Here is a 22909-nt window from a genome sequence, read left to right as displayed (position 1 = left end):
CAGTGGAAAGAAAAAGGCTGTTTGCAAGCAGCTGTTATTGCCTCAATGGCAAAAAAAAAATCAATGAAAGTGAAATGAACAAGAGATTTTGTCTGAGTTGCAGTTAATACCACTGAAGAGCTATGGATATTAAAAGGTCAACAAATAAATTAGCCAGAGTGTTATGAAATGAATGATTCGGCTTATAATTTTATTGAGTGAAAATTGTTCGCTGCCTATTAGACCAGGTAATTTTTATCTGGTGCCTCAATTACTGTTCCGTAAGCAATAATACAGTTGTAAGAGCTGTTGGTTCGATCGCGTGACCTCTGCGAAGCCGCTAGGACAGCTGACTTCACTGTGATGGATAACAGCTCGGCCTCCACCAGGGGCCACACCTCCCTCTCCTGCAAGGGGATCTCATAAAAGAAACATTACGGCTTGATGCATTTTACCAAAATGTTCGACTTTTCAAGTGTCAGCAGTTAGGTATAAATAGTGAAACCAGGTATTCCTGAGAAAGAGTTATGACAATGGCTGCCCCCCTCTTCCCGGTCTCCTGGCATCCTGCTCGAAACGGTGTCATGGTAATTGGTGAATGGGGGCCTGGGGCGCTTCCCGCCACAAATGCAGTGAAAAATGGCATGTGCACCCTTGTGAGCACGACCTGCTCGGAGGTACAGAGCTGAACCTGGTAACCTCTGGCTGGCGCTTCTGATTCCAATTCATTGTACTGGTTTCAGACCAACGCTCTGGGTTAGGTCCTGCTGAGTGGCCTTGGAAATCGGCTTTCTGATCAGGATAAAAGTCTCTGCTTAAAGCGAAGGCTACGGACAGAGGTACCTTTTTCAGGGCTAGGCTGTAAAGTGAACGCATGAAATAAAAACGGCCTGGAGTCAACATTACCCTTGAAAACCTTTTAAGTCGCCAAGGCCCGGGCTCTCAGAAACACAAAAGCCAAATATTAACTACTTCTGTTTCTCTTTGTCTCTTGGCTGCGGCTTCCGTTTCCTTGGGCGGGAAAAGAATAAATATCTGGTTTGAAAGCAAAAGGACCACTGAGTAAACGAAGAGATTTATTGTCATATGTATGTTGCATATATCTATCTATGTATGTGCATTTGGCATGTGTCTACAAATGTATGTGTATATTCATGGTTTTGGACAAGTACATATATTGAAACTTGAGTCACTGATCTGCGCATGTCAACACAACGCTGCCCTTTAAAGCTGTCTCAGGGAAGCAAAAATACAGTTGTGTGTTGCTTCTAAAATTGTTGAACGTCATCAGTTACGATATGGACCTCCAGACAAATGTATCAGTAAAGGATGATTCTAAGGCTTTCGCCTTTCCAACTGTCCTGATGTAACCGCAGTTAGAACCCACTGCTCCAAGACCACTGGGGCTCAGTTCTTATGACCCCGATGCTTCACCAACGTGTCACTCAAGGCTGAGAAGCGTCTGTGAGTCCGAATGCTTCCTAGCGTCTCTGCTTCTAAGGGCTTCGGTCTGTCGGAGGACACTGGACAGTTAGGAGGTAGAAATGAGGTAGTCTTTTGTTCGTCCTGTGACTTCTTGAACTAATGAGTAATTACGTTCAATGCTCTTTCACGGGGGGTGTGATATGAAGTAGGCTGAACTAATAGTCCCCCTGATTAAGACCTCAGTGCTAAAAAAAGAACTTGAAAGAGGTTCCCGAATTAAGCTATTGGAGTAAACTGTTATAAGTCCCTATAACAATGAGTCTGCAGCTAAAGAGAAAAAGAATTATTTCCAAGGTTCGTATGTGTATATTTTTTTAATTCTTGCTGCTGCTTTGGCCCTGTTCAGCCATTTGTAAGGTAACCTATCAGTTCCTTGTTCCCCCTGGCCAAGTTGAGGGATTTTTTAAAAGACTGGTTTGCAAAATTGCCTTTTTTTTTCTTAAAATTCCCTTTTCTTAATTCCAGGAGGCAGTGCTCAAGGATACAGGCCCTGGGATCCAACAGAGGTGGCTCAAACCCACGCTCTGCCACTTATTAGCACTGCAATCCCGTGTCTGTCTCCTCGTCTGTGAAGCGGGTTAACACCAGTGCCTGGCTCAGCTGGCACACAGGGCTTGTGGAGCAACAGCCTGCAATGATGCTGATGACCCTCCCTTATGTTCCAGAGAACCTGGACAAATTTCCTGCATTCTTTTTTTTTAAAAAAAATTCATTTATCTATTGCTAGAGAGAGGAGAAGGGAGGGAGAAAAAAAAGGGAGAGAAACATCAGTGTGTGGTTGCCTCTTACAGGCCCCCTACCGAGAACCTGGCCCACAACCCAGGCATGTGCCCTGACTGGAAATCAAACCAGCAACCCTTTGGTTTGCAAGCTGGCACTCAATCCACTGAGCCACACCTGCCAGGGCATTTCATGCATTCTCAAAGTCAATGTGCATTATGTGCCTTGGGTGCTGTTCACAACCTTGTTGGCAAAACTGTGAAAGATCCTGGATAGACAAATGGTGAAGAAGTCTGTTGAGGTAGACAACCTTCATCCACCAGCTGTGTAAGCTTGAGTAGGTTGCTTGTCCTTTCTGAGCCTCAGTTTGCTCACCTCTAAAATGGGCATGATACAATAATGACAAGCAGAATAACTTCCTGCCGAATAAGTTACTTGAAGATAAAATAAATATTCAAAAAAGTAGAATTATAACTCTTGTGAGGATCCTGGGTTTTTTAACTGAAACTACAATCTCCCTTCTCAGAAAAATCATACATGCCTACATGAGTATGTGCATGCTCAAAACACACACACACACACACAATCCTATATAAAATGTCAGGGGTGCATGGATCTCGGCTAAACTCCCGCGACGGAAGAAGCACTTGGGAACACCGAGTCCCTAAACTTTGTATATTATGAAAATGCTGAAGTGGAACTTGCCTGTAAGTTTTCTGGCAGATCAAGGGGAGAGATGCGGGAAATGTACTGCATTCCACAGTTTGTGTTTTGATGAGAAGGCAGAGACAAAGCTTTTGAGAACCAAACTCCAGCATGCTTTGTTTAACAGTCTATTCGATAAATGCTGCTGGGAAAATTGGGCAGAGATGTACAAAAAAAAAATGAAACTAGACCACCTTCTTACACCACACACAAGAATAAACTCAAAATGGATGAAAGACTTAAATATAAGACTTTAAACCATAAAATTCCTAGAAGAAAACATAGGTAGTAAAATCTCTGACATTTCTCTTAGCAGCATCTTTTCCCTGATATATATCCTTGGGCAAAGCAAAGAAAGAGCAGACAAATGAAACTACATCAAACTAAAAAGTTTTGCACAACAAAGGAAACCCTCTACAAAATGAAAATACAACCCACCGAATGGAAAAAGGTATTTGCTAATGATACATCCCATAGGTGGTTAAAATTCAAAATTTATAATGAATTTATACAACTCAACAGCAAACAAACAAACAATCCAATTAAGAAATGGGCAGAGGACTTGAAGAGACACTTTTCCAAAGAGGACATACCGATGGCCAGTAGGACATGCGAAAAGATGCTCAGTGTCACTAATCATCAGAGAGATGCAAATTAAAACCACAAGGAGATATCGCCTCCCACCTGTCAGAGTGGCCATCATTAATAAATCATCACATGACGAGTGTTGGTGAGGATGTGGAGAAAAGGGAACCCTCGTGCACTGTCGGCGGGGCTGCAGACTGGTGCAGCCGCTGTAGAAAACAGTATACAGCCTCCTCATAAAATTAAAACTGGAACTGCCTCATGGCCTAGCAATTCTGCCTCTGGATATATATCCAAAGAATGCCAAAACACTAATTAGAAAAAATATGCGCATCCCCCTGTGCTCCTTGTAGCATGATTTGCTATACCCACGACATGGAAGCAACCCAAGTGCCCATCAAAGAGATATGCACATTAAAAAAGAGGTGGTACATATATACCATGCAAATGCACTTGACAGTTAAAAAGAACTTCCAACAATATGGATGGACCTAGAGGGTACTGCCCTAAGTGAAATAAATCAGACCGAGAAGGACAAATACCATGTAATTTCGCTTATATGTGGAATCTAAAGAACAAAATAAACAAAACAGAAACACACTAATAGATGCAGAGGAGAAACTGATGGGGTTGCCAGAAAGGAGAGGGATTGAGGGACTGGGTGAACAAGGCAGAGGGATTGAGAAGTTCAAACTGGCAATGACAAAACAGTCACAGCAATGTAATAATGTGCAGCATAGAGAATATAGTCAGTAATACTGAAAAAACTGTACATGGTACCAGGGAGGAGCTTGAACTATCAGGGGGATCACTCTGTAAAGTATACGACTGTCTAACCACTATGCTGTACACCTGAACTTAATATAAAATAATACTGAATGTAAACTGTAATAGAAGAATTTTAAATTGTTTACATTTAAAAGCATGCTTTGTCTAAGAGTTGACTATACTATATAATATGCTCTTGTGTCTATATGTATTTTTTTTTGTTTCAGTCACTTTGGTTCCTGGGTAGAATGGTAACAGTTTCTTCAAATTAAAAAAAATAAATCAGCGAGTAAGAGGAGAGAGAGTGGCCGGTGTCACAGTGTGGAAGATAAAGATGTTGCGTTTTTCCTGATGCTTTTCTGAAACCCTTAGTCATCCCCTTCTCTGCTAACAGGCAATGTGGTTATGCACAGATTTCTTATTTGTGTTTGCACTGATGCAACTGCAGGTTTTGAATTACTGATAGTCTTTGCATAAAGACTAAAACAATAAAAGCATAATTAGAATACATTGTATACAGCCAACTCCAGTTTCATTTTGCCCCAGCCCTGTATTTATGATAAATCGCTAACCACGAATGCTCTTCAGGGAGGGCGGCTTGGGGTCTCTGTCTCTCCGTTGAGCAAACGCAGGGCCTGTGACCGGAGTCTACATTTCAATTCTGCAAGTGTACAGTGGAACGGAATAATATTTGGCACAAAGCAGTGCACAACCGCGCCACTAAATGGCTGATTTACTAAATTATTATTAGATGAGCCCGTGCTGTTCCAAATGAAAGTGCAGTCACTGTCTTCCTCCATGGTGTGTTCAAATTGTTCTGTGTTTAAATATTCAGCATGAGGCTAATGTGAACTGATGAACTGAGACTATAAACATTCACTTTCAATACAGATAGAGCGACAGAGATGCAACATATCATGTGGCCTGCGGAGGTGAAAATGATTTACATTTAAGGATGTTGCTGCCTACTTCCATTACTTTAAGGTACTCTCAATTAGCACGGGGTTGGCGATGACTAATTCCCGTGTACGGGAGGAGCAGGATGGTGGAGGCTGAGGTTTTTTCACGCGCCACTGAAGGAGACGCTTTCACGGGGGTTGGCTGCCTGCGCAGTTCAGACCTTGAGTTTCATTCAGTCTGCACCACGCTGGCAGAGTACCGTGTCTGCCGGAAGAACTATGGTTTTGACATTCGGTGTCTTTCCAGACCCACCCAAAGGGTCTACAGTCCATCCTCACTGCCATCCATCCCTCTGCACTCCACCTTCCTTGACAATTCAGATCTGCTCTGGCTACTCCGGCCCCTCCCCCTGCGTCTCCCCAGCTTCCTTACTGACACCTGCTGGAATAAAGAAGAGCCCTTTGCTCCTCGGACAAATATCACTCCTCCCCTGTCCTCCCCTTTGAGGGCAGTTATAGGCAAGCACTTAAAATACCGTGATCACTTACAGTAGATTAGAATTTTTTATTGGTGCCGTGTTGCCATAACAACCGGAAGACAGCAGATGACTTAAGCTAAGCTTGCAAAGCAAAAGGCTGCTCATCTGGCAGTTGAAATGAATACAGTTCATTTCACAAGTTTCCCATATGGACTCTTAGTGTATGGTAATGAGGAGACCATATGGTGAGAGAAAATGCATTGAGAACAATTGGGTTCCACTGGTTGAGTGGGAAGCCGGGAGAGGAGGCCCGGGTGAGAGAGCCATTCCGGTGGGTGTGCTCTCGGTTCAAGGTTTGGTTGAGGTTTCCTTCGGGTTTTGTTTGGGATGGCTGTTTTCCACGGGCGGGGGCGGGGGTTCGCATTTCTTAATCCATTCCTTAATATTTCGGCTGTGCGAAATGACAAACATCTTGCAAATTTTGCAATATCATTCATCACAAACTGTCAGCAGTGTTTGCAAATCTGACTTGCAGGATCTTTTAAATGTGTTGTTCTTAAAAGGCAACAGTACTAAGTTTTTAGACAAAGTGCAGGAAAATTTAAGCACTTCTGACAAGCAGAAACATTAACGGTAATCATTTTAAAAACACTCGCATCTTTTTCCTGCATGTTTAGCTGTAAATAATGCTAGAATGTATAAAAGCTTTAAAGTAAAAATATAATAAATACTTTTTATTATGTTTCATAAAGGATGAAGAAGTGCCGTGAGCCAGGTACGAGCGTTATCCATACGTGCGGACGTACAGAGATGAACAGCGCCCGCTCCTCACTACTAACCAGACTGGGGACCTAGGAGGACAGCTTGCAAAAGGCACTCAAGTCAATTCTGTACTATACATGCTTCATAAAAGATGAATATAAATGCATTAGTTAGACACGGCGAGCTAAATTAGAAGGTCAGGCAGGGCTGGGAGGGCTGAAAAATCACACCACCAATGAGTATAATTACTCTTTTTTAAGTCTATTAAGTGCTGTTGTCCCATCAAGGCTCAGGGGTATAGGACATGAAGAACAAGATAAAGTAATGTGTATTTATTACTCCCACTGGATCAATTTACCAGATATTTTCAGCTCCATAAAGCAAAATACACAAATGCCGCCTTTGTTACTTTTCTCAAACTGCTTTATTTTCTCCAAAAGAGGGACTGGCTCTTGGAGAAAAAAAAACATGTCTGCCCTGTGAAGGTCCCCACGTCAGCCCCCCGTACTGTGGGGAAGTACGCAGACACTGGAGAGAGTCTGAGTAGGATGGGGGTGAGGTGTAGGCGAGGGGCAGGAGAGAGACGCCGCCCCTCGGGGCAGACTGACGTGGGTCTGTAGACTCGAGGGGAAAGTGCGAGCGCTGTGCAGTGGGAACGATGGGCCTGGAGACCTGGGTTCGAACCTGCTTTCTGCGTGCTGGCTGAGAAGCTGCAGCAAGTCACCGGCCCTCCGGGAACTCTGGCTCTTTTCAAATGAGGGCACCCACCCTGCAGGCATTTGTGGCCCCTACTGACTGATACCTTGCTACATGCCAGAGAGATCTCTTTGCATAAACGATATGTGAATGCCCGTTAGCACTGGGCAGCTGCTTTAAGGGAAGAGAAAACCTAGGCTGGCAAGGTTGAATCAAGTACACCGAGCAGTGGGGTCTGGCTTTCAAGCCCCACGTCTGTCTGATCTGACAGCCCTCTCTCTTGGCCCCGGTGCCCATCAGAAACCTTGATGAAGCCATGCTGGGCACACACAGGCATCGATGAAATGGGGCCGGCTCCCTGGGACCCTCTGCTAACTCCGGGCCCCCTGTCGCCCACTGCCTGGGCGCTAGTGCTCGCCGACCACTCAGGAAGACAACCAGCAAACTGGAAGGGGACGGAGACGCCTCTGGCCTTCAACACAGACTGAGCTCCTGCTCAGTGTCTCTGGATTGCATTACGCGTTTCGTCACCTCGGAGCTTCTGACTGACCACAGCCCCCATCCCCCTCCCCTTGACATTATAAGAAAAGTCAACCTTCACCCCAAAATTGGGCACACATTCCTCTCCCTCTTGCCAGGATCGAGAGAGGGAAGGCAGGCAAGTCTGCATGAAACAGAACAGAATGCTGTGATTTAAAAACCTTAGCCTGCCCTTCCCCGTGTGCATATGGAAAAGGAAACCAAACAACATCTGGGGTTAGCATAATTATAGCATTTTAAATTTGTGTGTACAGCAACTCTCACTAATGGTGACTTTCGGGGACAAAATAATTTAGAGAGAAGGATTCAGCTTCCCCCGTTCTCCCACTGGTGAGCGGGAGCGAGGTCCGCTCTCCTGGCTCCTCGCACAAGAGGGGCTCCAATAAAACAAAGCCTGTGTAAGTTCTTTGAAAAAGCCCAAGCCACTATACAAAGGCATATTATTATGGAAAGCTGTCTGCTCGGCCTTTGGAGCAGTTTCATTTGACAGAATATGTGGGTGGCTGTATGAATCTAGCTTTGTCTATTCACAAACACATGGGTTTAATAAAGTGCAGTTTGTTTTTTGAGGTGTGTGGTCCTCGGCTCAGGGAAACGCTCCTGTTTGACAAACACTGACCGGGACCCTAAGGAAGGCGGAGCCCCTCTTTCTGCCCCTAACAATGGACAGCAAGAGGCCAGATAAGCCTCCCCAGTCCACAGGAATAGCTCGTGCTGGCTCCATCCGCCACTTCCTGGCCCTGCTCTTGAACTCTCGCTCCACCTTCACGCTCAGAGCCAAGAGGACGGCCTCTCTGATCTGAGTCACACACAGGGCTTCCTGGGGTGGGCTCCGGCCAAGTCCTTGCACGGTCAAGTGGTGGACGCAAGCTGTGGAGTGTTTCCTTAACACACAAGCCCATCGTGGCCTTGATTACCCATCCCAAACCCAGGACAAAGGGGCTGGGAACTTCACCATCAGGCCACCGGGGAAGAAGCCACACGTGCCTGGGCTATTTGTCCAACGTTTCTAAACGTGGTGTGCAGCCGCAAAAATGGCTTTAGAAGAAAGCACACAACACTCAAGCCTACATTCCCACTTGTCTCCTTTCTTTATAGAGAAGCAAAGGACTGCCTGGCTTCTTTAGACCTCGCCCAGGTGAAACCTGATTTGTTCCCTATTTTTCAGTAATCGTTCATCGTGTGGCAGCCGTAGGTGGACACTATGCTGAGGCACCCACAGGATTACCTCTGACCCTTGGGTGACCCCCATGAAGCAGGCATGATTATGTCCTTAACTCCCAGATGAAGAAACTGAGGCACGGACGATAAACCATGCACTCAACTGATCGCCAGGATGAGAACGCCCTGCTCTGCTGAGCTGGGAGGGAAGAGGTCACAGAAGCCAGAGTCCCACTCCAACGCATCAGGACGCAATCGCAGCTACCTTCTGTTAAAGGCTAAGTCACTGGCGACCCCCAAAGTAGGAAATATTACCATTTCCATTTGACAGAGAAGGGAACTGAGGTACAAGAGAGCTAAAGAATTTTGCCTAACTTTTTTTAAGAAAAGAATTCTGACCCTGATTGCAGAGCGAGCCACTGCCTTCGCTCTGAGTGCCGCCCACCCGGTCTGCCCCCTGCAGTCCCTTCCACAGGCTCCAGTGACGGCAAATGTCAGAAGTCAAGTGAAGACACCCCAGATGGAAACAATGGGAAGGATCTGGCATTGCACCCACACTTTCTTCCTGCTGCTGAGACACGTAAGGCACTGTCCTTGGGGGGACACACACACTACTTATGTCACTGTGCTATAAAATTGCCAGTGAAATGGCCAGTGGCTGCCCCAGAGGAAAGGCACGAGAGTCAGGCTCCGTGTAGACAGAGAGCCCAAAGGTACAAATCCTCCCACTGCACAGCTTCGCTATGGGGGCAGACTGCCATTCACTCTTACCCTCAGATTATCTCGTTACTCGCCAAGAATAAAGCAAGGTGGAAGGGAGTGAGGTGTAAAGACGGAGGCCCCTGCCCAAGCCAAGGATCTGAGCAGACCGACACACCATCCGATTTCTCCCTCAGGTGACATGCTTCCGAGAAGTGTTTACCAAGGTGAACAGCGCTCAGTGGGAGCGAGGCTGCTCTGGGAAGCCGAGGGTGGGGACCGAAGGCTGTGGTTCTTTCCCTGGGGTCTAGGTGGAAGGCGGACGCAGATGCTTGTCACGGTCCTTCCTGTCTCTGGGCAGCAGTGCCCCCCACACACCCTGCCCCTCAGCCTCTCTGCTGCCTCCTGCACCAGGCCTGTTCCGACAGGCGGCTCTGCCTCCCGGGGTGGCGGGCGCAGAAGTAGAATTGGATGATGAACTGATCTCCCAAGGAGGTCAGCTGATCCAGGAAGGAGGCCAGCTTCATTTCACAAGTGCTTAAGGAGGAGAGACAGACCTATCTCTAGACATGCTTTAGCAAAGAGAGGGACTCTCTTCTACTCATTCGATTTCTAATAGTTTCCACGTATGTAGAGAAGGAAATTTCAATTTGCTGTCAGTAAACTGTGAATGGTAGCTCCACTAACTCTGTAGTCCACACCCCCTCAGCACTGCACTGTCCTCACCTCTGGGTCCTCACCACACTTGGGTTAAATGCACCGTCCTTCCTGTTATGTGTGGTGCTGGGTCTGGTGGTCTCCCCCACACGGGGCCCGCGCCCCTTCGGAACAGAGATGGGGATGGCCCCAACACGGGCAACAGGTGCAGAACAGAAGGCAGCAATGAGACTTCCCTCCTCTCCGCATTGGCAGTTAATTAACGACGCACTTGCTGTGTGGCACGTGCTGCTCTGCCTTGAACTTTGGTTTCGGTTCTCACCTTGTCTCCCAGTTAGGCGGGATGGCTCTAGAGGGCAGAAGTGCTGTCTTGTTTCTCCAGATGCAAGATCTACCAACATGTTCCCTTTTGTTCTCCCCTTACCAGGGATGAGGACTCATTTTTGTGCAGGCAGAAAAGCAGTGTTCTTTTTCCTCTTGAGAACTGGGATGATGCAGTGATTAGTAATCTGGATTTTGGAGCCAGACCATATAAGTGTGAATCTCAGTTTAGCAATTTACATACTGTGGGACCTTGGGCAAATGATTTAACCCCTCTTTGCTTGATTATTTCCATCATCTCTGAGACAGAGATAGTAATAGTACCAGCCTCGGAGGGTTTTTTGAGAGGTAGAAATGACATCAAGTGCGTAAAAATAAGTGCGATATTACCTGGCACAGTGTAAGTGTTTACTGCTTTCATTATCACTTACCTTATAGTACCGAGCATACGAAGAACAAAAATACTGAGTTGCTCATCTATGAACTCATTTTTATCAGCGGCAGAACCCCGTGACAATCACCCAAGCCCAAGTTGCCAGAGACCGCGACCCAGAGAAGAGGCGCCCTCACCTTTGGCAAACGCTCAGGATCTCCAGGGTGCCGGGGAATGACCTTCTGTAACCTCTGGAAACCATAGTCGATGGTGGGCTCGTTGAGCGCTGCAATGGAGAAGCCACACGATTAGAACGGTTTCAGGGAACAGAATGTGATTCGCAACACTGATGGTGCAGACGTAACAGGGAAGTCGAAAGCGTGATCGATAACCTTTGAATCAGATGAAATGACCAGATGAATGTATCTTTTGCTGGACATCTCCACCACCTGACTTCTGCTACTGACCATGGCAGAGAGCGACTCGCTCAAAAGACCACGTAGTAGCAGGTCTTGAACTCAGCTCTTCTGGCCCAATTTTATACTCCTGACATTACTGAAAATAGAAAGTAAAGTGGTATCTAATAGAGGCTTTAGGGTCCACTTCAGTCAAAAGCAGAGGTCAAAATGCTCAAGCGCTTGTCCAAGAGTATCTATAGATTCTAAAAAGCAGGAGAGTTGAAAGTACTTGCTTTGTTGCCAAATCTCTTGTGGACCTCAGCTGATATACTAATATCTCAGTGCCTTCCATGGCAATTAAGCCTGCAAGAGTGCGGTGAGGGGCAAAGAGCTGAGCCCTGAAAATGACCTTGATACAACACCCTCGCATCTAAAATGACAGACCAATTCCTGACATCAGTATTATTTCAGGAAAAAGACCAGCCTCTATGGAGCACTAGCTAAGAGCAGCGGGGGCTCCAGGAATCCTGGAAAAGACCAAAGAGCAAACCTGGAATAATATTTGGAGACAATGGGCCTTGTTATACTTCCATTGACTACACCCTCCTCAAAGCCGCCTTAACGCAAACACAACACAAAGCGGACTCTGGTCTGTCATTCTCCAATTTCCTCCCCAGGACGTAAAATGCCTCCATCCTTCCTCCCCCGTCAGGAGAAGATGGCGGCTCCGTCCTCCACCCATTCCCCTGCTATCTTCCCAGTAATGGGTGGTGGGTGGGTTCTTTTCTTTTTCAGTCAACCACATATCCTCTCCCATACTGAATAAAAAAGACAGTCTTTGTAGTTCTGAGATTCCGCTATACATTAGAAAACAAGTTGCCACATGCTTTACTTAAAATGACTTTCCATTAACCTAAATTTTAAAAGTAAGATTCATACTACTGCTAACTTTAAAAAACCGTATTAAATTCAAATAGGTCCCAAGGCTAATGGAAGCAATTTGTATACCAACCCAAACTGACTGGCCCACTTTTCAAAATACAGGTATGATAATCTCGTGGTTTTAAAAGGACATTTAAATTGAAAGACTGTGAATTTAGTACATAATTATACCAATAGAACCCTTTAACTTGTCAACTTGTAAATCTAAAAGGCTATCAATCATTTCTAAAGAGGAAATAAACCTTAAAATTCCTTGATTGACAGTGCTTACTTTTTATGTAAGAAAAAAAAATAGGGGGTGGGGGAGAAGTCTGCACAAAGTGGCCAGAAATCCATTTACAAAAGTACATTGTTTTACATAGGTGAGTAAAAAGCCAATAATTACACCTCCAAAAGACACATAAATCAGAGTAAGTACTTTTTCCTCACTTGTATATTTTAAGTTAGAGTGAACTTAGGGAACTTTTTATTAAAAAGATTTTTCCCCCAAATGCAATGCTTATTGAAATTGTTAATAGAATAGCATTTTCATTTCAGATAATGTAATCATTTTTGCAAATATGAGATGTAGCCATGCCCGCCCCCTCCAAAACAGCCGACTTTCAACCTGTCTCTTATGGTTATTAACTAAAATTACACCCAGGTGTACCAATCTTTCTATCTATGCCAGTCTATGCGTTAAGGCACAATATTTATTATTCCTCTCGTTTTATGATTACTTTCTAAACCCTTGAGAAGAATTCTTTTTTCAAATTAGACTCGTAGGGAAAAAGTCATAGGAGTCTTTGTGCAGGGAAGCTGTTACTCGTAAAACACAGGGAATTTCGTCGAGAAATGCAGGCGGGCGATAGGAGCGAGCACCTGGGTTCATTCTACATCACGTCCTTCCCCCGCCCGTCATACAAATTGCCAACGAAGAAGTTTAGCCATAAAAATAGCTTTAGACAATTAAATGCATCATTTTAATATCTGAAGACATAATTTAGCATCTTGAAATCTTCAATTCCTGGCTTTATTTTTCAGTCTAAGCCACAAATAAAATTGGAATTGCTGACCCACCCCTTCAGTTGCCTGCATCATGAATTCATCCTACTGTGTCAAAGAACCGTGGTTGCTAATTGAATGACTGTCTGATGTATGGGAAGGGGGGTTGTGTTTCTCTGGCCATTTGGCCAACACACAGCAGAATGACTGACACTTAATACATGCAATTAAAAGAACTGATTGAAATATCATATGGAACAGCCAAAGAGCTGAGGAGAAGCCATTCTGCTGACACAAAGAATAATTGAATTAGATATATTAAACTCATTATTCAAAGAAAAATAAGCATCTACTCTGTGGAAGTATACTATGTTGGGGAAAATATTGCAGATAGTAAAAGAAAGGCTTTTATTTCCCATGCCTTTGTGGCTTGCTCTGTGCTCATATCTTTAAATATGTTAATCTCCCTCAATTTAGGCACTGAATATCCCAATGCAATTGTCCAGTGCTGTACACAAAGATAACACTAAAGATATTCAAGACAAAGCCCGTTGCTCTCAATTCAAAGGTGTCTGATGACTTTGCTGACTATTGACTACAGAAAAAAATTAAACCAGTTACTGAGTGGGAGCAAGCATCTGATAAAGATTCTTTAAAGAAAACCCCAAACACAGATGAACTGTCGATGGAGTATGATGCAGGCCTCAAAAGCAACACCACAGGGGACCAAGTATTTGCTGACATAATACACGGCGAGGTTAAAAAGCAGCTCACAGGAACACACATACAATATGGTCACTTCTTAAAAAAACAAACATACAGAGACCAAAGAAAATGTGTCTTTGTCGAAACTGCCTAACCGTAGTTATTTCTAAAAGAGGGCCTTAAAATGCTTTTTCTTCCTCCTCTTTGTGCTGTGCATTCTCTACATTTTCCACAATGAACATATATGACTTTTATAATCAAAGAAAAAGGTTAGGAGCAAGAGATTATTGCCAAGATGGAATTTGACCTGCTTGTATAAAGTAATGACATAAGAAACTATGTCTTAAAAGGGGTCTGTATACCCTTTAATAACCTTGCATAGGTTATTACAGACCATAAGAAAAATAAGTAGTATACTTTTGGCCAGTTGTATAAATATGTGACTATTCATAAACTCTCTGAAAATCAACAGAGAAGGTAACAGGGAGGAATCATAAAGAATGGTATATTTATTTCATCAGTGGGGGTAGTTGTACCTTAGGGACATACATCTACCCTGCAAGAATGTAATATAAAGTTAATCCTTCAACAAAGTGACCTCATTGTATTCAAGCACAGGGCTCAGGGGACACCAGGAGAAATGGGGCTAATCAATTTTTTCCCCCTAAAACTTGGGACAATTCCGAGAATCCAGTAGAGAAAGAAGAAAGCTTAATTGGGCATCATTAACCACAAATAAAGAAGCATGAACATTTCAGGTTGAAAGAAGGACCGACGAATAAAGCTGTAAATTGTAAAAGGAATGCGATGGCGAGAGCAGTGTATGTGGCCCCGCTTCCCGACAGCAGGTCACACTCCCCGGTTAGGGTTCGAGGGGGTATCACCCTAAACCAGTGAGGGCTAGTAACAGAATAAAGGAGGCTCAGAGGTTTAGAAAAGTTCGAAGTCCCAAACAAGAAAAACCTCCATTTTTTAAATGACCAGAATAAAATGAACCAATGTGGGCATTTTAAAAATTTCACATGATAATAAATTCCCTGTTGATTCCATCATCATTTTTTTTAATGCCTGCCATGTGTTCAGATGGCATTTGTGGGAATTCACTGCTTTGTGTCACAACACTATAAGCCCTTGAAAACAAACTTTCTGAGAGATGTGTTTAACCCACCCCAAAAAGACACGTGAACCACTCGGACTGTGGGGTTGGAATGCGGCTCCGCCCTGCGCATCAGGCTGCGCTCTGGAGGGAGAATCCACTTTCTTGCCTCCCCGAGGGGTCGGCCGGTGCGTCACACTACATTTCATGGGGGCACACGTATTTAAAGAGTGACCATGGACATTTAGGGAGCCATGGACATTTGAGTTCAGATGTCTTCCCCTGACCTGAACATACTTAGAGACAGATACAGAGGCTGAGGAGGACCTCACGGAGCTGGGTATGTATATCACAGCACGTCTGAAACTTTCCTAGAAATGCATAAAAAGCAGAGCAAGCTTTCAGGGCCGGCGTATCAGCCGAGATTTCAGAAGAGTCTCCTTGCTCCCAGCTATGGTGAGAGACTGGGGCTGGATATTAGTTGGAAGCACAGGATACATGCGTGAGGTTGGCATTTCAGCTTGTTCAAAGTCATTGGTTTTCAAAAAGTCAAAGCTAATTAAATGGTTTAAAAGAAAAAAAAAAACCAAGCCACTTCATCTAGCCCTGTGTTGGGACTGCTTATAAACTCACAACTATCAACAACTAAACCTAAAACAAAAATAAAAACAAACACAAACTAAGCAAACAACTAGAACAGGGACAGAATCACAGAAATGGAGATCACATGGAGGGTCATCTGCAGGGAGAATGCGGGGGAAAGGTACAGGGAATAAGAAGCAAAACGGTAGGTACAAAATAGACAGGGGGAGGTTAAGAATAGTATGGGAAATGGAGAAGCCGAAGAACCTATATGTACGACCCATGGATACGGACTAAGGGAGTGGGGGTAATGCCGGTGGGAGGGGAAAGGGAGCGCAGAGGGGAATAAAGGGGAGAAAAAATGGGACAACTGTAATGGCATAATCAATAAAATATACTTTACAAAAATGGCTCAGGGTTCCTTCCCTGTCTCACAATCTCAGACTCCCCTAAAAGAGACCAGTAACTTTCCATAGAGAACCAGTCCATGCGGAGTCTCTTCTGAGCTTCGACTCAGGTTCTGGTCCAGACCTGGAACAGCTCTGGTTAGACAGAGCTATTTTTTCCAGTGTCCACATTTTCAGGCAGCATGACATGCTAAATGCAAATAAAATTTAGCATAATATGACTAGATTTTATGCACTAACACTAATGATGAGATTACCAAATCCATTCAAAACGTGATAATGAGTAAATCCTGTAACTAAATATACATGTGGGGTGTGGCCTTTTTTATGCCTTTAGCCTTCTTTTTTTTTTTTTTTAACGCCACTTCACAAACACATCAAATAAAGAAAATTCTTTTAAGGGGATTTATTTGCAAATTAAAATCTCATTCTCAGTTATGAAAATTGATTTTTCTCTTTTCAGAGGTTTAATCGCTGCTCTGTCCGTAACTTCTTGAGGACCTGTTCCTGGCAATGACAGAACGAGAGGCTGCAGAGCCGTGTTCCCAGCATCCTGGGGGAGGCGCTTGGGGTGCCGTTCCAGCGTCGGAGAGCAGCGCTCCCCTGCTTTTACAGCTCGGCGACTCACTGCAGTGTTTTAACATATTTCTGGGGTTTTAATTTCCTTTTTTTAATGGTTGTGTGACATGATGTCATTCTGACTGGAAATAAAAAGAAATGCAGATATTATTAGGAAGGTCATATTTATATTCTATTGCCGTTTAATGTCCAAACAAATATCTAGACTCCGTGCCAAATGGTAAATAAAACCTCATAGCAGAGGCGGTGCTGAAACCAGCACCTGGGTCTCCGACCTTCCCTGGTGACTCCTCTCCGTTTGAACTACAGGGCTAACAGCAGGCGTTTCCCTCCGAGGCAGCGCCATTCGGGGCAGGAGAGTTATTACACACGTGTTAGGCTGAGCCTGTTTGTTTCTCAATGGCCCCGTTTTCCTCTCCGTCACTAAACTGAGAACCAGAGGTACACAATAAAACGGTGAGTTATCTTCATGAACCTGTCTTTAAGATTGACTAACATATATCAAGGGGAAGAGTCAACCAGAACCCTAAACAAGGGCCAGAAATCTGGTTCAGGAAGAAAGCTGCCGCCTTTCCAGCCATTTGGAGATTTCATCACTTGCCCAGAGGTTTAACGGCGTTCAGGGTTGTCTCTTCAGTGGACGGGATGCACTCCCTGAGAAACCTACACCCACGCCCTCACAAGAGGAGCCCCTGTTTTCGGTGTGAAATGCTTTTCCAGCCTGGCACCTCGCCTCAGGAGCCAGCGAGATCCAGGAGGGTTCTGGGAAGAGGCTCACCGAACTGCAGAAAGCTGTAACGGAACCAGAAGGGTGTCAGGATGAAGCCAGCATGGGCAGAATTTACCAACACAGGAGCCAAAGGAAAGTTTCCAAACTGGCTTTGAACATGCTCTGACTTCTTATTTATAGTCTTCAAACCTCTTGACGTGTGGCAACAGCTATGAGGTTCAAAAATCAAGCGAAGGAAGCAATACCTCTCTCTACCGAAGGTTCAATCAGTTGGCTTGTGGGGCTACATCCTCTACAAAGTGCGCAGCCAGAGCAGCAAGGTAAAGATCGAAGAGAGAAAAGGAGCTGGAAGGTGGAGGGAGCCCAAGAGGACGCTTGGAGGAAGAGACACTAGACCCTGAGGACTGTCACTTGGAAGGCAAAGAACTTGCGTGTGTTTGGAAATTAATAGCTCTTCCAGAAGCAAAAGCAATCAAGAACAGGAAGGAAGAATTAAGAGGGACTTTCTTTTGTTTTTCAAAGTGGAAATAGCTTTGCTGTTTTTCTAAATTTAAAAGAAATGCATTCTCATTGTATAAAATATACAAACGAAAACATGAAACGGGGGAAAGAGCTGCATAATTGCCCCGCTCAAATATAATTTCTATTTATATGAGTATGTATGCTTTCAGACATTTTCACAATACTGTTTTAGATAAATATAGATTACATACGTACTTACATCCAGCTCATTCTTTTTAATGGCTGTAGCATATTGCACTATAAGGATGGCCATAAGTTCTTAACACATTTCCTGCTAAAGGGAGTATATGTTTCCCCCCAAATTTTCACTGACTTAAGAGGGCTATCATCAACACATGAGAAATTCTTGGATATAAGAACATGCACATTTCAAGTTTTTTGATATGTGTATTTCCTAACTATCCTTTATAAATTTATACCAATGCATGCTTCCACAGGTTACTTTTAAAGATATCTGCAAAATAAAATTAAGATTTTTGCATCCTAAGCACAATTGTCTAAGTCATAAGGACTGGAGCTTTTTAATAGATGTTGAGGATCACAATGGCTACTTCTCAAGTGTCATCTAAAATGTACTCTGAGGTCATATAAGATCCCTTTCCCAGAGATATCAAAGTGCTTTATATACACTATTCCACTGACCCCTTCAATATTCTCTTGACATAAATGTCAAAAATTATTACCCCCATTGGAAGGTGAGAAACTGAGGCACAGAAAGATCTGGCTGCATAAATCAGAATAACTGTTTTACTTACTATTCCAAGATGACTACTTTTTTTTTTTAATATTGATGAATCTCTATTTGCAGCCTACTGACAAGACCTGCTACCAGACTGATTAAACTGCTTTTTTTTACTAAACATCTGTGAAACAGAAATCCAGCACTAGGAGGAATTCTTGTTCCCCGACTCCTGACTTCGGACAGGAGAACAAGTTGCTGGGCTTGATTTCTTTACTTAAAGCTCAGCACAGCAACTAACGGAAACCTTTGGGGGGCTATTTTGGTATTTCAAACTTGCCCCACAAATGATCGAGAAACGGTGTTTCCTGTCTCACCAAGTTCTCCTATGTTTAAGTTGTAGCCTCAAAAGTTGATTTGTCTTTTCGGAAAAATAGACACACACCCAGTTGTACTTTTCTAAAGGGTCCTTGGTGAGAAGTCATCGGCAGATGTACAGCATCTCTTTGTAAAGACAACTTCCTTGCCCTGGGGGCTTATACTCCACCTAAACGGGACCTAGGTGAATGGGCCCTAACTCAGGACAAGTGTACTCCTCTCTAACTGTAATCAAGGGGAGGAGGAAGTTGCCCGTTATTGAGTACAATGTGCTCTGAACAGCTTGGCCTTCCAGGAGTTTAGATTTCCGAATTTGAGGCAAGACTACAACTAAAATGAAATCCCTCGTGTAAACTAAAGCTTGAAGATCTTCATGACAATTTATTTTTTTGGCTTTCGATCTTTTTCATTTTGGATTTTTAGAAAACTGGGACCATATTTGAAAAAGAGGATGATTTTCACTGTGTAAAAGATGATGGTGTCTGAATACTGAAGACTAATACACTCTGTCTTTTTTTCTTAATGTTTAAGGATACATCCCTAATTTCCTTCCCTACTGGCATATCTTCTGATGGAACAAGAGTAATATTCCTTCTGTAATTGTTCTTCAGATCTCTACCCAAAGAGTTTGACAATAACTGTTATCAGGGGGGTACAATCACCCAGCCTGTCTGATAAACATGTTTGCTTGTATGCCCCCCGCCAGCGAGTGTTTGACACCGTACTTTTATCATCCTGTGTGTGTTCAGAATGAGCTTAGAACAGCAATTGCCGGGAATAGGCAGGCGATAAACCGCATTGATTTAACACATCTTGTTTTCAATCATGCTTGGATTTTCTGAGCACGCATTTTTCCTGTACTCTGGCTTGTAGCTTTTATCTGACGAGCTGATCCCTTTTCACTGGAAAATGAAAAGGTCGCACAATAAGACACGGTTTACTGGAACTTGAACACGCACCAGGGAAAGTATTTTAGATAAATACTGTCAGACAGAGTGGAGCTGAATTTCAACAACACAATTGCTAAACAACAATACTTATTACTCTCCTAGAGCAAGCTACCAGCAACGTACGGCTCTCAGCGGGGAGTGGCACGGAGCCGGGCTCCGAAGCGAAGCAACCCTTGTCTGAGCCACGCGCTAACCAAGCACAGAGTTCTGGGCTGAGGTCCTACCGGTGATTGTTAATATGACAGTTTTATGAGACAACTCAAACGCTTCTCCCACCGTTCACAGAGTCGTTTTGTCTAAGCCAGCAGACAGGTTTCAGAAGGGTTGGGTAATGAAGTTACAGCAGAGCTCTGCACACCAGCAGGTTGGGGGCGGGGGGAAATCCCAAGAAAAGTGACTCCAAGTAATCCATTAATTCCATTAATAAGACAGGAAGTACTTGTACCTTGCAGATATTGGAAGATTAAGTGATTAATTGGTAATATTTTAATGGAGTCAAGAGAACCGAGAACAAGTGGGCCATGTAGAGAGCTACAATGGCCTTGCAGATAAGCGTAGGCACTTTTATCAGCCTAAACTCCAACCTAAATAGCATTTTGATATAAAATAAATGAAGTCAGCCTTCTTCAGTATTGACCCAGCCTAAGTGATTATTATTGCTGCGTATCGTTAGCCTTAGACTCAGCCAGAAAGTCTCCTCTACCTGAAGGTCCTTTGGAGTCCGAAACCCTTTCCTCTTAGCCTTAACACACATTTTCTTTATACGTTCTACTGCAGAGCTTCTCACACTTTCTCTGTTCGCAGTACCTTGAGTATCTATCTCAGCACTGTATTCGCAGTGCCTCTAACCCAAAAGAAATAAACCAAGAGGTTCTGTTTGTTAATTACTCATGTTCAAACAGCTTAATGTTTATATTCTGACAATTCAGTGCCCATTTGGAAAAATACAAATAAACTGGAAGATAAAAATATATATATGTACACATAAGTATAATATTTTTATTTCTTTCTAAAGTAAAAACACTTACTCACTGATGAGGTGTGTGTGCTCCTGTGGGACACTGCCAACTTCTCAAACCTTGGAGTAAGCTTGGACATCACCGCCCTCTTTTCTATTATTGCACACCGGTTTTCACATGACACTTCCTTTGGACGGCAGCAACCACTGAAAATTCAGCTTCGCACAGCTATGACACCACCAAAAGGAATGCGGTACAATCTAATGCTGAGCCGTGAACTTGAACTAGTAGTTTGTGTGGTATCTGGCAGACTGAAAGTGTCGCGTCTTTCCCTCAAATTTAAAACATCTCATGGCACCCATGTCAGTCTGCAGGGACACCTTGGTGTACTCACAGAAGTTTAAGGAAGATGAACCCACCAAGAAGCATGGAATTCATTAAGTGCAAAGATGAGACAAGGATCCATTATATTCATTCATTGTGTGTTTTCTCCAATTAATAATGATTACAACAGCAGCATCAGCGAACACTTCCTACTGACTTGCTGCATGCCAAGCATTTCACATGTGTCCACCCATCTAACCTCTATCACAACGCCCAAAACAAATGCTGTTGATCTTCCCACTCTTCAGAGAAGGAAACTGAGGCTTGGAAGAGTTAAATATCTTGCCTAAATCCACAGAGCTAACGTGTGAAGACCTGAAACTCAAAACCAGGCAGTGTGCCTTCCAAGCCCTGCTCCTAACCTCTTCGCTAGAAGAGCCAAGTTGGGGCAACTCAGAAGCCTCCAGAACAGGTCTCTAAGAGTGTGCCTCACAAGGCTTTTCTAATGCTTTTCTTGCTCTCCCTATACCCTTGAATCTGCGGTCTAGTCTAGTCCCTTTCTTTGTCTTAACTTACATCCCATGGACACCGTTGTCTCCTACTCCAGGCCGTTGGACTTCCATTTCTCTGACAGTACACTCTTCGCCCCTTTGTTCTAACCCTTGTAGAGGAAGACACAGCCAGATGTGCATCAGGCTACAACACTGACCACCTATGTGCCTTTTGGAAAGGTCACGTTCCTTAAGTCCTCCTTATCTGGAAGGCGAAGATGTGTGGGGTGCTATTTGTACAGTGTTTAGTGTGTACAGTGCTTTGTACATAATAAATACTCAACAGGCAGTTGTTACAACTAAGAAGACCTGCCATGTGCTAGACATAGGGCCAAAAGTGGAGAATACAGGGTTAATTATACCTACTACATATTCCCTACCTGCAAGGAACTCCAGAATCTAGAGGCGCAGAAAGACATAGACAGAAGTCGAAAACGATGTGGTAAATTCAGTATGAGGATGTAGAATTCTAGGAGAACATCGATGTAGTTCACTTGCCTTTGGGGCTCAGCCTTCCCCCTCCAGTTACACTAATTTGAAATTACAGTTCAAAGAATTCCACCACTTCTGGGTCTCACATGTTACCCTGAACTAGAGCTCTGTTCATAGTAGGACACAGTTGTTTTCAAACAATATAAATTTTGTGACCAAATGGGAAGAAAAATGGGTAGAAAACACCTAATTAAGGTGGGATTCTTTCCCAGACTTGGGATGTTTTACATTGTTCAGTTAACTTGATAAAACTGGGTGCTCACTGTATACAAGGCTGTGTGCTGAAGACGATGAATGGAAAAAAGGTAACAATCCAGGGTCTGCTTTCCTGTGCATCCCCAGCTGGAGATTATCCAGGCTAATAAACTCTTCTCAGCACTGTGATGTGCAGGCCCCTTGAGGAGTGTGTAATCTCCACTGGGAGACAGGCCTGTAAGCTAAACAAAAAGATACAAAACAGCTTCACTAATGTCCTGATAGCATATGGCACAGGAGAAGGAAAAGATAATTCCTTATAGTGGAGCCAGGAAAACATTTACCAAAGAGGTCATATGTCAGCTGGGTATGTGAGGATACATAGGATTGTTCTACTGGAAAGGGTGGGAAGAGCATTTCAGGCCAAAGGAACAGCATGAGCAAAGGCACAGATACGAAAGGACATGATGTGTTCAAGCAAGGTTGGATATTCCAGCTTGGGGAGAGCATAGCTTATATACTGACTGTTGGGTGTTGATGAGTAACCATGGGTGACAGTATTGGTCTGGAGTCCCTTGCTGAGAGCCCTATCTGGTAGGTGACAGGG

The 22909-nt window shown here is 43.9% G+C and overlaps 1 protein-coding gene across 4 annotated transcripts in view; it reads right to left on the bottom strand.

The window, feature by feature from the left end:
* The window catches only part of EBF1 (EBF transcription factor 1), a 378394-nt gene that overhangs the window by 24903 nt on the left and 330582 nt on the right, over positions 1–22909 (bottom strand). For all 4 annotated transcript variants that reach the window (XM_045826138.1, XM_045826160.1, XM_045826169.1 and 1 more), the window contains exon 11: positions 11027–11115. In XM_045826138.1, coding sequence (XP_045682094.1) covers positions 11027–11115 — 89 coding nt within the window. The remainder of the gene's footprint in view (positions 1–11026; positions 11116–22909) is intronic.

This window comes from Phyllostomus hastatus, unplaced genomic scaffold (genome assembly GCF_019186645.2).
Source record: "Phyllostomus hastatus isolate PE091 unplaced genomic scaffold, TTU_PhHast_1.1 phas_contig_150, whole genome shotgun sequence".
NCBI classification, from domain to species: domain Eukaryota; kingdom Metazoa; phylum Chordata; class Mammalia; order Chiroptera; family Phyllostomidae; genus Phyllostomus; species Phyllostomus hastatus.
This window is presented reverse-complemented; position numbering and strand designations above follow the sequence as displayed.